Below are 14,544 nucleotides of genomic sequence, written 5' to 3' on the forward strand. Positions count from 1 at the left end.
CTACCTGTCACAGTGTGCCACAGCCTGCCTCTACCTGTCACAGTGTGCCACAGCCTGCATTTACCTGCCACAGCCTGCCTTTACCTGCCACAGCCTGCCTTTACCTGCCACAGCCTGCCTTTACCTGCCACAGCGTGCCTCTACCTGCCACCAAATGTTGCAACATAATGATGACATGCTTGGCAAACAATCATGCTGAAACTGATTCACGGCAGCTGACCTGTCCTGCAAACAGACAATTCGTTCTCGCACTCACTGACATTGGGTGGATGGGGGGGGGGTGTCCTTAATGCCGAGCCAGTACCGCTAGTATGCCGCATGGTGGCACTAGTTGCCACGAGATGCCAGGAGCTGACAGGGCAAGATGCCACAGCTTGCCACAGTCTGCCACAGCCTGCCAATGCACTAGGAGGGCAGAGCTCTGGGCTCTGTGCATCTGTAAATCAACCCCATCGATCAGTTTGAGTTTGGTTTGTCAACAAACTCCATCACTGACCCTGCCCTCTGATACACTGTGGAATCACAGGTTACTTCGTCTTGCCGTTGAAGAGCGGCGTTAGCCTCTGCACCCCACATTTCCCTGTCATTGATCCAGGCTGCCACCCCGTCCATTTCCTCATTCTCTTCCTGTCGTCTTCGGGTTGCTCTGCACGATTTAAGTCTTTTCTGGTTGATCCATCCCTTTACCCTTTCCTCTGTTCATCCCCTTTGTACTTTTAGCAAATCAGCCTAATTAATTATGAAGTGAGCCTCAGAGGGTCTTAAATACGCCGACTCATGGGGTCCGAGCACTCAGCCTGACATCTGCTTCTGTAGCCAACCAGAAGTCCCTGCTTTATAAACTTGTTTAAGAAAATACAAATTACTAAATTATGACAAATTAAACCTTTCATTTTTAAGTTGAAACAACTTCACAAAATCAAGTAAATATAACTAAATTTATATATAAATTTATATTTATATAATAAATATAAATGTATATTTAGTTATATAAATTTATACTTATATAATAAATATAAATATATGTATATTTGCGAATTTAACAAATAGATTAAGTAAACATAAATGAAGATTCATGGTTATATTACTTTAATATTTTGAGGCAATTGATTTTCTGGATATTTTTAGCTAAAATCATCTTGTCAGATCTGAATGAACTATGATAGCTTCTGTTTTCATCAAGTCATAATGGTGAAACACATTTCATTCATTCTAATTCAAGTTTTCAAAAAGCCGTTTTCATAACATAACAGAGTCACAGACATGTTACTGTGAACATACTGTTTAATTACAACATGAAAATTGTTTTGAGGACAGGAAATAAAAACTGAAGAACTCATTAAATAGACAGAACACAGGAACAGGAAACAAAAGCTGAACTTTGAAATGAATCAGTCCCTCTTTCATCATTCTCTCATTTCTCTTGAACTGCGAGTGAGGTCCCTGAAATGCTTATGGCCAAACAGAAGCATCACACATCAGAGCAGTGTTCTGCTGCCCACTCTTATTGAAGCTGGGTCCCCGTGTTTCTCTCCCACAGTGCCAGCAGCTGGCTGCCTGCCTGGGGCTCCAACTCCTGCAGGAGACCAGAAGAGATGAGAAAGTTTCAAATGAGCAAAGGAGGTGCACTGTCCATGAGCAAAACACAACACTACCAACCTGGAATATTTGCTCCTGACCAGCTGAATGCCATCTTGACAGTTTGCAATGCAAACTCTCAGTAATGTTGCCAAACCCTCTACAGACCAAATTATTGTCTTTCTGTTGCTAGGGTAAAAGCATTGGTCCCTGTTCACTTCCTTGCCAACAACAAGAACACTAGAAGGTTTCTGCACTGGGTGCTTCTCATGTCCACTCAGTGCCAGCTTTGAAGAGGCAGGTTGTTTGAGGATGCTGAGCAACCGTAACCAGCACCGTATTCAGTGCTTAGGAGTAACTAGTTACAGTAATTAAGTTACAAAACAAATGTAATCAGTTATAGTCACTGAAAAAAATACCATGTAATTACCACTGCTAATAAAATGTTGGTGATTACAAAGGGTTTGGATCTGAAAAAAACAACAACTCTTCAGTGAAAAGTTTATACGTTGCATAAAACAAGCTTTACTTCTTGTTACTGAGCAGGAATGTCTTCTTTTGGCAGATTTTTAAAAGTGCAGGTCAGCAAAGCCACTGTGACAAATTTGAGTGCAACATTTATGCACTTATGTCTTTAGGTCTTTTCAGTTTTGTTGACCTGTTTAAAACATTTGTTAGAAAAATTATCAAAAAGTAATTAAATGTAACATACAAACATACAAACATAACATACTTTACATTACTAGCGATTGGGACAGGCAGTCAGTATTACCACAGTTCATGCAGACATTACAACATGAAATTCAAGGACTTTACTTGAAGCACAAAATTCCTTTTCATATGTAACTTTTAATGAAATATTGAGACCAATGTCTTTGTGCGCAATGTCCAATGTTTTTCAGTGGTTACTTATAACATTATTTTTAGGCAGAACTGTATGAACTCTTCAACAAAACATTTGAATGGCATCAGAGTCATGGTGCTTACACTAATGTACCGCTTTATCGTTCTTCCAAAATTTCCCATCCAGATAAAGTTTCAGAGCAAAGCGTGAGAATAACCACAGGAGTACTACTGGTCTGCTGCTCCGGCTGCAAGCAGTGTCCTGCTGCCTGCCCCTCACCTCCTGACTGACTGCACACAGCGCAAGAAGAGAGGGAGACACGCTGCAGTGCTGCCTGATGTCAGACAAACTGTCAGCTCGCTCCAAAAAGGACCACACATAAAGAAAAGAAAAATCATCTTTAAAATGAAATTCAGTAGCAAACGGAATGGATGCCTGCAGGGAATTTAGTTTTACTTTCAGCTGAGCTAGTACATCAGAGCCCTGCTGAAGAGAGAGGAAAAGAAATCACGATAAAAAGCCATCTCTTTAAGCTAAATCATGTTAAGTTTTTGCCTTGCCACCATAGGCCTGCTGGTTACTGTAGACCAGTAAAGTCCTCTGTTTAGTGAACTCTGGCTCATTAGGAACACAGTACACTACATTTTTAAAGTAGCAGGTAGTCACAGGGTGAGAAAAATACATAATGTATAGAAATCCAACTTTTGAAGCAGACTCAGTGCTCCGTCCTCTCACCTGTCCGTCCCTGCTAATCTGGACCTTCTTGTTGTCATTCCATGGGTTGAGGATGTGTTGAGTGCACTGGAAGGGAATACTCTCTTTGTGGATCCACTCTACATTGAAAACCCCTCCGAGTCCCATGAAGGCCCAGTCCTGGCAGCTCTCCTGACCGATGATGGAGGTCATGTGAGCATAGCCCTATGGGAAAAAACCCTAACATATTACTTTACTATGTATTCTATATATCCTTATTCAATAGGGATGTAACATCCTGATCAACATCAATCTATATCATCCTCTTTTGATGCGCATTATTTGAAATTCTGTGTCAGCGTTAAATAGCAGTGAGCAGATAACAGCAAGCAATCAATAGAAAGATGATGGCAATAACATTATTGAAAAAAGTTAAATCAGTCAGCAGGGTGGAAATATTTGGAATTTCTTTTTTTATCAACAAACAAAGAACATGACACAGGTAAACAACTGTGAGAAGAAATACTTAGTAAACAGGACATATCTGCCTGGACAGGCATCTTTGTCCACCGATTTCTCTACGGCAACATTAGTGGCTCTGTTTCGACAATGTTAGACTGAGAAAATGTGCATGCAGGCTGAAACTCAGCCATGCTGTTCTGTCGGGGGAAGCAGTAACTGCCAGAACCAATGGTGAGTGAGAAAAAGTATCAACAATACATGTCATTTGTTAAGCTATGAGTGATGTTTTATCTTCCATGTGTTGTAACAGAAACTGAACTCCATGTAGAGTGTATTTTTCCATCTGTCAGTGTCACCTGGAAGTGTCCAGAGCCCTGAACAGAGAAGATGAGGATGATGAGGTTATTCTCCAGGAAGGCTCTGGTGAGTTTGCTCTCATTGTTCGGTGTGGTGGACCAGATCCCTTTCTGCTGAGAGATGTCAATGTTCCTGATGTTGCTGCTCTTCATGATGAAGTAGCGCGCTGATGAAAAGACTGACTGAGAGGACAGTGGCTTTGAGATCTGCTGGGGACACCATGAGGAAAGCAACAGTAGAGCTTACTGGGCAGAGAACTTCAATCAATCACAAATGTCTATTGGACATTTGTTTGATATTCTGTCACAATTAGCATATGGATTCTTGAATTATGGCCAAAAAAATGTTTTGAGAGATCAGTGTCCTGGACCTTGTGCTGCCAAATTTTATTTAGTTCATTGTCAGGTCTAAATGGATGTTTGTGTCCAAGTGTTTTAGAGATATCATATTCACAAGAATGGTATGGATGGACCAACAAAGGGATAGACTGAGAGCCCCAAAACATAATGCTTCCAGCCACGGCTTTTGCCAGCAAGGAGGCATAAAAACTCATCAACTTTGACTAAAGTGCCGTAAAGGGGTAAAAAAAACAAACCGTTGATAACGATGGGACGTAGCTGGGCATTTCAAACATGCTGAGCACAAATGAGAAGACTTATTCCCCTATAACTGAAAGAAACTCTAGACTTGATGAAAGCAGAGGACTGCAATAACAGCAGTATTACAATACATCAAGTGGTTGACTTCCGCAGGGAATGGAAAGAAGCCACCACTTCTTATTTTTCATGGGAGCACCCTGTGTTTACTCTCTGTTTCAAATACCCACATCGTCTCAGGCCACCAAGCGTCAGCTCTGTGCTGAGTTCTGCAAGTTTGGCTCTAAAAGATCACAAAAGAGCAAACAAAAGCAAATGGAACAGGAGCAGACAGTGAGTACCTTTCCTGAGGACGACGGACAGGGGCTGTCCAAGGGACTGTCCAAGGTCAAAGAGCAGGACGCGTTACTGGAGGAGTGAGGCTCATCACGGAGCTGATTTCTGGGCAGTGAGGCTTCATCTCTGCTGTGGCCATTCCTTTGGAGCACAGTCTGTGCTGCTGGCATCCTACAGGACCTGATGGAAGTCAGTATAATGTAGCATTAGTATGAATATAAAGTGAAACATTAAAATATACCATGACTGATTATTCCACGTTCCCAAACGCCTGCCTAGGCTTTTATTTACCTAACTGCAGAGAGAGGCAGGTCTTCATATCAGGCAGGCTTGTACTACAGGCAGGCCTGTATGTCTGATTCATCCTGCTTAATATTTCAAGTTTAGTAAGGACAGTAAGCTGTCCTTCTGTTTTCTGATCTAGTCTGATTCATTACAAATGCTTGTGCAGCGTTTGTTTGATCAGTGTTTAGCCTCTGTAAAGGCTCCTTTTACTCAGCTTATTTAAGATGGAAATGCTGCATTCAGTGTTCTGAATAAAGGATACAAAAACTGAATGAAGGACGGACTTGACTTGCTAAAACCAGTAGTGAAGGCAGTAACAGAGCCAAATCCATATCTATGTAAAATGGACAGCCAGTGTAGTAGGCACTACTAGGCACTACACTAGTAACTACAGGCACACGAGCACTTGACTCTGATGCTGTTGTGTTACATGTTATGCTACTTTTTCTTCCAGAACGCCAGCATTCTATCTAAAAATCCCATACTGCAGTAGCATTATATGTGCGTTGTTTGGTTCAGTGTGAAAAAGCAAAGATGGTGTAATGGCAGATCTTTACTGCAGTACAGTGGCATCTCTGTGTAACAGAGATGGAGGACTGCAGTGTGGAGTGGAACAGGAAGAGCAGCCTAAATGTGATGAGGTTCAGATCTGAGGGTTGAGAAAGCAGGTAGTGGATGGCATTAAGAGTATAGAGACATCTGGTCTTCCAGGAAACTCAAACTATGGTGCCTGAAGTTTAGTAAAGATTTCAAGGGAGTCTTGAAGAGGGTGTCGAGGTTCTGGAGGGGTACAGATATGTTGGAGTTCACCTGGACAACAGGCTAGGCTGAAGGGGCAACACTGAGGCTGATTACAGAGGTCCTGATGAGGCAGCAGCATCAGAGCCAGCGGTCGGGTTTCCATTACAGATTTGTGCAAAACAAATGCGGTATTTTCGAAATGTGGATAAAACACAATTGCGAGATGACTGTGTTTCCACTGAGTGATGTTCTGCGACTTCTCCTCTGGTGATATCATTCCAAAAAGCATGGCAATGGATGCTCAAAACATTAGCAGCTTTATTTCAATTGCAGCCACCATAATTTAAAGGCGAGCCCCTTAAACGTGGGAGTGGCCATATATGAGGGATTTCTGGGAGGTTATAGTCCACAATTTCACAGAGGAATTGAGGATTCAAAACTTCCAGATGATCCACTTAGTGTTTGAAGTGTATGTGATGCAATAACACCTCTTGTAGCTCCTGCTGCATCATGAGGGAACCAGTTCTTACTGACAAGCACATAGTCATAGTATCATGTGACCTAGAAGAGCCAAAAAACTGTTTCCATTGCAGTTTGGCCAAATATGGTATTTTCCTATCCCCTATAATACCACCTCTTGCGAGCGTAAAAACTTCTTGCAATAAACAGGAATTGGTGTGTTTTCGTTGGGCATATTTTGTATTTAGTTTCAATTTGTGAAATGTTAGGCTTAATGGATTGTCTGTTCTTGCAGAATAGCCCCATAGGTTGGAGGTGGAGAGTAGAATGACACGCAAACTCTTAAACATCATAAAGATCATCTGACATTCCCTCCACACCCCTCATGTCAAACAGTGGAGCACACATCTGTCAAACCATTACTGTAGAGACAGAAAACTAGAGGGATTAGAGGTGCTGCTGTGTCAGGCTGTGTCACATTTTAACAGCAGAACCAGACACTAAATAAGGGAAGTGGAGATGATTTTTTTATCCTCACAGATCACTTCCTGGGAGAACAGTGATATCTTTAAGCACCACAATACATCACACTGCAATGAAAAAATATTCATGTATCAATACATATTGGTTCTGAATATTTGAAACTATTTTAGTACTCATGTTCTGCAGTACTGATAATGGTACCAGCTTTGTTTCATGCTCTCTCCTGCTATTAATGTTTCCTACACCCAGAAGAAAGAAAACATTTTGACAGTATTTCAAAACTATTCTGACTTTTTAAATTCATTTCCTGAGAAATAGCCTTCCTCTTGTCCCAGCCTGATTCTATTTTATGATCTTAAAATGTCTAAATTTGTCTTAGTGATAAAATTCAAGCCTCAACTCTGTATTTTATCTGAGACTCTAAGACCTATCTCACTTCTGAGAAGCCTTGGAGTGCAGCAAAATAAATGATTTAGTCTTTTGCTCCTTATTTCTTAAAAGGATGGTTTAATAGAAATACATCAGAATTTAGCAATTTCCAAATAAGACTGATTTGTTTCTGATGAGGCAAAGAAAAGACTATTACGGGCAGCAAAACCTGCTTCTGGGCAGTCAAACAGCTGCTCTCTGCTACTAACCAAAAACAAGTCCCTCATGTCTAGTTATAGCCTTGTTATATTTATCTTAAAAAAAAAAAACCTTGTATGCCTTTGATGTCAACTTCTGACATCAAGGTATTGTATCAAAGTTAGAGATACCAGTACTGTGAGAATGCAATGTGAATGTTTTAGAGACTACTTTATACTTGTCATTGGTGTGTGGCTGGGGGCTGTGCTTGGAGTTCTTCACAAAAGCCTGGGGCCCATCCTCTGATGACATAGGCCGGGGCCTCTGGCCAACCCCTGTGGGCTGCTGCAGGCCTGCTTCCTGCTCCTCTGCTGCAAGAACCTGAGAGACAGCAGATAGAGCTCCAGTCATTAACCTGCTGCCTGCTGTCTGTTCTGCAAACACAAGCTAGAGCAGTACATTATAGATATAGACATGAGATCCTGATTCTCATTCATTCATCGTTTCTCAACATTCTGTTAGGCTTGAATCCCAGTGTGTTTTTCTCTTTAAATGCAGACCTTATAATCTGTGTAATGTCATGAATAAAGTATGAGCTATGCTACCATCATAACGAATGAAAACATTAAGGAATGCTGAAGGATCAGGTCAGGCCTGACTTTTTTTGGGTCTGATCATAGCTCTCATACATATCCAGCCACCTAAACCATGTCCAGGCTGCTCATGAAGTAAGCGTACACATCAACAAATATAATGTGGCATCATGCATCATGGAAATATTGTGCAAAGTTAAGCACATGGATGAAACACAAGCCGCAGCAGCAAAGCCTCCTCATGTGGTAACTGTTGAGCATACTGTACATTCCCATGTCAAGTCCACACATGATCAATCCATTTTCACTGACAGACGGTGGAAAAGATAGACCTGTTCAAGAATTGGCTCTCAATTTTTAGACCTTTAATAACACGAGAGAAATTAGTTTGGCTTTACAAAGAGCACAGAGATCATAGTTGTGATCAGCAACAGTACTTTAGTTTTGGTTTTTGCCTGAAATTTTGGATTATAAGTCAGAAATAAACAATAGCCAGTTTCTTTACTGTAAATTCTGAATAGTGACCAAATTTTCAATTTGTCACTAAATTCAAGTGGGGTTGTAGGGGCTACTGATCCATAGACAGTATCTAACATATAGCAGCTGTCAGTCGGCACACCCTCAGTTTGGAGAAGCAGGCTAAAGTCCAACATGGAAGCTGAGTAATGTACTGCTGTGGAGGGGTCAGCAACAAATCATACATTAGCCAACTTAAAATATTAACATCAGTGTAAATGTATGCTGTACTTACCCTTTTGTCAGACAGCCTGTTCTAACAGAGAAGCTGTTCACTGCTTCAATACCACATCTTCATTTTAGCTTGCTGAACACAGGAGCTGCTGGTCTACTGCTGCCTCCATCAGTCAGTGTGTTGTTGTGTGACTTTGGTGAATCTGAACTAAACCTTTTAAAAGCCAAAGTCACACAATAACACAAACAATCTCACTGTTTGATGCAGCAGTATGCCAGAAGCTCCTGTGTTCAGTGATGTTAAATCACTGTTTTTCTCAATGGAGTCTGGCTTTGAAGAGAGCGATATAACGGCTTCATTTTCCCGTTGGAAATCACTTTCTGACAAAAAGGTAAAGGAGTCTAAAAAATTCCTAATATAGCATTCACTTAAAACTGATATTGTTTTTTTAGGTGGCTGTAATACATTTTGTTGCTGACCCCTCCACAGTTTCCATGTCCAGCCTGCTTCTCCAAACTGGGGCGTGTCAACTTAAATCTACTGTATGCAATACACTAACTTTGGATATGTGACCTCTACATCCCCACTTCAAAAAATCTGAAATATTCCTTTACAGAGTTTTGCGCCATTCTTGCATTACACAGATTTTACTTATTGTTTTTTTCTGATGTACAAGTACAGTAAATTGATGTAGAATTTAAATAAGTCAAGATTCTACATCAATTTTCTTGTGGAATTGTTGGAGTGATTGAGCTGATGCTGTGCAAATTATTAAACATATAATTTGATAGATCTGTTACATGACCAGAAGTTGAGGAAGGCAGATATTTGCCAAGTATAGTCTGGCAGGGGCAAAGAAAGGTTTCTTGAGAAATTTTTAAAAGCTTCAAGAAGATAATGTGTTTTTTGTTGTTTGTGTTTTTTCAAAGTTTCATTACAGTTCCCAGCACTACAGATAAAACAATAAAATACGCACCTTTTTAATGTCTGACTGCATTTTTACACACATATATCAACCAGTGTGAATATAGAATTACACACAGCCAAAATACACTAAAATGAAGAGGAGGATGACAACTTGTCTGAGGCTCATCATCAGATATTTGAAACCTGCACACACTGCTGTTGCTCTGTTTCCTTTATGTTGTTGTTCCTTCCTGTAAAACCAAGTGAAACTTTGAGGAAGAAAAGAGAAAGTGACGTACAGAGACCAGGGTACGGATAATGGCCTCGTCTTGTTGAGACCACGGCTTTGAAGGACAACGGATCCTCTTGATGAACAGACTTTGCCACTTCTGCCTAAGTTCAAACACCAGTCCTGCAGTCTGACAACATTGCACACAACATGAGATATGAGACAGTATGCAAGTTTAAAAAAGACTTAATACAAACTATCAGATAAACAGCATCAACACCAGCTAAGAGCAGGCTCATATTGGCTGAAACTCCCTCTTAGCCTGCCAGTGAGAATCCTCAACTGTGAAGAAGCTGAGCTATGATCCAGTGAACTAAACATTTTGCTATTTTCTATTTCCCAAAAATCAGTGATTAAGTTATTACATACAACAACATAGAAAAAGTTTGGGAACCTCTGACATAAAACAAAATACATCTTAGGGGAAAAAATCCCATTGAAATTCATAAACTAAGTTTCAAAAGGTTGAAAGGTCAGTGTTGATAACAATGTTTCCTCACCTCTCTGTCCAGTTTGAAGGTGAGCCAGTCATCAAGCCTCAATTCAGCCAGATCCTCTGGCTCACTGTCACTGTCTGAAGGAAACAACAAGGAGACCAAGACTGAATCTGCACAGGCAAGCTTCTGAAAACACTTCTGTCAGAAAACACTCAGCAGGAAGAGAGCTTTGTTAAACACTATGAAACTTAAAAGATTAAATGTCTTCAAATGTTTGCAAAACAATGTAAAATATCACATCAAGTACATTGTTTGACGTGATTTTAACAATGTCAAGAAGTCAAGAGTTAAGGAAAGTGGGACGAGCATGTCTCCTTCAGCTGGCCTCAGAGAGGTTTTGGAATGGCGAAAGACTCCCAGTGTTAGGGGAGGAGGCAATGTTTGACAGACTCAAGTCAGGCCAGAGCCTGGGAGAAAATGCTCAAGTACCTGGACAGTGTTGGGATGACTTGATTTACACCCAGTTCAATTCTCAGAGTATCATTTGTGGACAGAATCTCTGTATCGTTAGGAACCATGATGGCAGATTCATGGCAATCTGGACAACAGGCAAAATACCTTGCCGTGTACAAGAGTTTTGAACTGAGAGCGCAACATCGCCACACTTAGCCCACATTGCTAACATGTTAAATGATGGAAATTCAAATAGTTTACCATTAGCGTTGTGTACAGCGGGCTCCTGCAGGGCAGGGCTGGGCAGTTTGGCACACCCTGCAAATATGGCCACAGTGATGGGAGTCACCAGGGAGCAACAGCGGACGCTGGCCATCCTGTGACCTTGGCTCATCTCATCATAGATCAACCAGTCTGTGGGAAGGGCCTGGGTAGATTTGGCTGGGCTGAACTAAACAGCAAACACACATAGTCACATAACTACAACCTTCTGCCTTCTAACTTCATCACTTGGGATGTCTAGTTAAAGTAATTTTTGCCCATGATCAAGTCCAAGTCACTCAATATTAAGTATCTGGGACCAGGGATCCATGTTTACATGTGGTTCTCTCTTCTATGACTCACTAGCTGCGTGGCTTCACCCACCTCTTCACATGGAAGGTGGACAAACCTGTGTCATTGTGGTTTTTCAAAAACGTAAAGACAAAACATATATGCTGAAATGTATATGGTCTGTGTATCATCCTTTCATTCAATTCCATTTGGCAAACTAAAAAACAAAAAAAATTAGCGAGAGTATCATTTATTTGTTTTTCTGTATAAACCAAATATTTAAAAAAGACATTTGTTTTCTCATCATCCGCTTGAGAGGAAAAACCAAATAAATAAGGAAACAAAAACAAAATGACAAGTCAAATATATGTTGTTCTTTGTTTTTATTTCTTTATTTTCTTATTCCCATGGTGTCATTCTGCTGCAGCTCCAGGTTTCACGCATGCACTGCCTGAAGAGTGACGCTCAGAGTGGAGCACATGACAGTGTGGAAGACTTTAAAAATAAGGTAGTTTGGTCATCAGAGCTGAGTGCACCAACTGTCTGAAGTCTCCTGGGTGTAAAGTCTGACTCAGAGCTAAGAGTTACAACCAGCGTTGTTTTTTGTTTTGTCTGCCAGATGGAACTGAACAACTGAATGAATGGATGATGCAAACTGTAAATATCTGTGTCCTCTCTTTCTGTGCAGAAAAAGATTTTTACCACACATGGGTTCATGATACATGTGATAACTACAGTGCAGACATGTATTCTGCATGGCCTGTAAAGATCTGAGTCCCCTGGGCAGTGCTCAGTGGACAGAAGGTGAGTTAAAACCCCTCTAGTGATAAGACCACGATGTAAAGACAGAATCCCATATCAAGTATCAAGTCAGTGATTTGTTGTCCTACCTCCTTGAGCTGGCTCAGGATTGATGTGGGATGAAAGTGGACCTTCTTCTTCCTGTGACTAGAGAGCAGGGAGTTCTCCTGGTTGATATGGACCATGTTTGGATACATGCCAGCCACCAGGGCTGCCTTCACCACAGCCCAGTTCTCCGAGTTCTGATTCACATCACGGATGTCACTGCCCCCACGGGCTCGCACGAACCCTGAGAGACAAACAGACCATTTCTAATTCTTATCTTTATTCATTCACCAAACACGACTAAAATTACAAATGTCCTGATCAGGTGTTAATCTTAGCCAGTACAGACTTTATTTTTTTCACTGTTATATTACAGGACCAATTCTGAGGGACTGTTGTTGTGGCTTTGATATTAACCCTTAGGGGCTGTTTAGCTCATTTTACACACTTTTCATTCCCCATTTCCCCAAGTTTGGCTGTGTTCATGCATAAGGCATACATTTTGGCATTTTGTGTATTTTTGTTTAATATTGGAATTTCCTGCTCAGCTCCCACAAAAAGTCTAAAATACACCGTGGAAACTAAAGTGCAAAAAATGCTCCATTGAAACCCATTTAAACTGACATTTTTGATCCTAAAGCCATTGAAGCATAAAAACATGTATTGTGTTATTTCTGAGTGTCTTTCTGGGCTTTTGACTTGAAATTCTTCATTTTTTTCCATTTTCTACCTGATGATGTCATTTTATACCATATTTGGCATATGGAGAAAATACATGCTATTTCCACTAGGTACACTGTCACAGTCAATGTTGCTGCTAATCATTGACATATTCCAGGTTGTCATCAACAAAAAAGAAAACAAAAACTTGGCATGTAGTATACTGAAGATAATTCATTTTTTGTTTATTCTTTTCATCTAAAAACAAAAATCTGGCATTTAAAGGGTTCAAATTCTGAAACCTAATGAATATTTGATATTTATGATTAGGACTGATGTTGCCTACAAAATTAAATCAATGAAACAAGAAGTTATATTGGTGTATAAAATGTTTTTAAAGCTTGATTTTGAAAAGCGCATTTTGTGTGCAGAGTTATCCGAGTATGTGTAATACTTAAGCAGGCCCTAAAGGTTTATGTGATAATGACACTAAGAAAGCCAAAAGGCCAATTAAAGATGACAGTCAGTGTGGTGATGTTGGGTCATACCACACACACTTGGTGGAGAGCAAAATACAGTCTCAAGGACATGAAAGTGGACCTGACCAATGGCACGGAGCTGTCCCAGCAGCTGTGTCCTCATGCCCAGTATCATGTACATGGTTGCCTTGGACAGGAAGTTCTTCTCACAGAAAGATTTCTCCCAGCCATCACTGCGGGCCTTCTGCCATGCCTGTCAGCACATGGGACAAACATGAAGAGAAACTGTCACATGTTACTCTGAGAACAAAAATCATTACTTTACCAGAACCATAAAATCCCTTCCTACTGCTTCAGCTTTATTTCTGTCTGTCATTTCTTGAAGTGACAACAAAATAGATTTCCATTTTTCTTTCTTTATTAAGTGCTGTCTAAATGTGTTGACCATGGGACAGTGTTTCTCATGTCATACTAAGAGACTATTTGATGGTAATCTCATTTTGCTTTATGCAGATGAATTGCAGAGCATTTGTTCACACAGTCACAGAGGTTTGCTCCCTAAAGAGTCCCCTTTAGAGCTGAAATAAATCGTGTTTTGAAAACCCTCTTTAGGCTCATTTACAGTATACTCCCTTTACAAAACAAAATAGATGTGTCCGCTTCAAAGACACAACCAATAGATGGCACTAGAGAGCAGAGTCAAAAGTTTCACACAACAACAAATGAGGCGACTGTGGAGGAGAACGTAATAATGTACCTTTTAACAGAGGCAGCTATATAAATGGTGGAGGTGTGGGCAGCCATTATATACATGACATGTGGAGGGACAATTATTTTAACTATATTACTGATTTGTTCTATTTCGCCATTTTTCAATGTCTTCATCATCTCGCTCAAACTACGCTACACTGCCTGCACAATCTCCTGTGCTACAGCTCCGTTTAATCTGTATGCGAACGTTTTCAGGAAATGTGGTCAAACTCAGGAAAAATGAGCGCAGATTACAGACCGAAGTCTCCAGATACGTATCTTATGTTGAGCATTAATGACCCTGACACACCAAGCCAACAGTTGGCCATAGGTCAATGCTGAGTCATCGTGCAGGTTGGCTGTCAGTTTGGTGTGTTCATTTACAACTTTTTAACCGAGACACAGCAACATGCGGCGATGCAGCAGTCGGGTTTTGCGAGTTCTCTGATGTTGGTTTGGAGTGTCTGAGCCTTTGCATCCCACTATT

The 14,544-nt window shown here is 40.7% G+C and overlaps 1 protein-coding gene across 1 annotated transcript in view; it reads right to left on the minus strand.

The window, feature by feature from the left end:
* Positions 1-1,261: 1,261 nt before the first annotated feature.
* Positions 1,262-14,544, minus strand: part of ythdc2 (YTH domain containing 2) — a 41,770-nt gene continuing 28,487 nt past the window's right edge. Inside the window, exons 22-31 of the mRNA XM_088071242.1 lie at positions 13,434-13,560; positions 12,213-12,412; positions 11,032-11,221; positions 10,381-10,454; positions 9,891-10,010; positions 7,640-7,782; positions 4,872-5,046; positions 3,934-4,140; positions 3,158-3,340; positions 1,262-1,576 (exon numbers count right to left, since the gene is read on the minus strand). Of these exons, the coding sequence (XP_087927368.1) occupies positions 1,505-1,576; positions 3,158-3,340; positions 3,934-4,140; positions 4,872-5,046; positions 7,640-7,782; positions 9,891-10,010; positions 10,381-10,454; positions 11,032-11,221; positions 12,213-12,412; positions 13,434-13,560 (1,491 nt within the window). The 3' untranslated portion in view covers positions 1,262-1,504. The remainder of the gene's footprint in view (positions 1,577-3,157; positions 3,341-3,933; positions 4,141-4,871; positions 5,047-7,639; positions 7,783-9,890; positions 10,011-10,380; positions 10,455-11,031; positions 11,222-12,212; positions 12,413-13,433; positions 13,561-14,544) is intronic.

The sequence above is a fragment of the Plectropomus leopardus genome, chromosome 20 (assembly GCF_026936395.1).
Source record: "Plectropomus leopardus strain MGB_pleo_1.0 chromosome 20, ASM2693639v1, whole genome shotgun sequence".
NCBI classification, from domain to species: Eukaryota; Metazoa; Chordata; class Actinopteri; order Perciformes; family Serranidae; genus Plectropomus; species Plectropomus leopardus.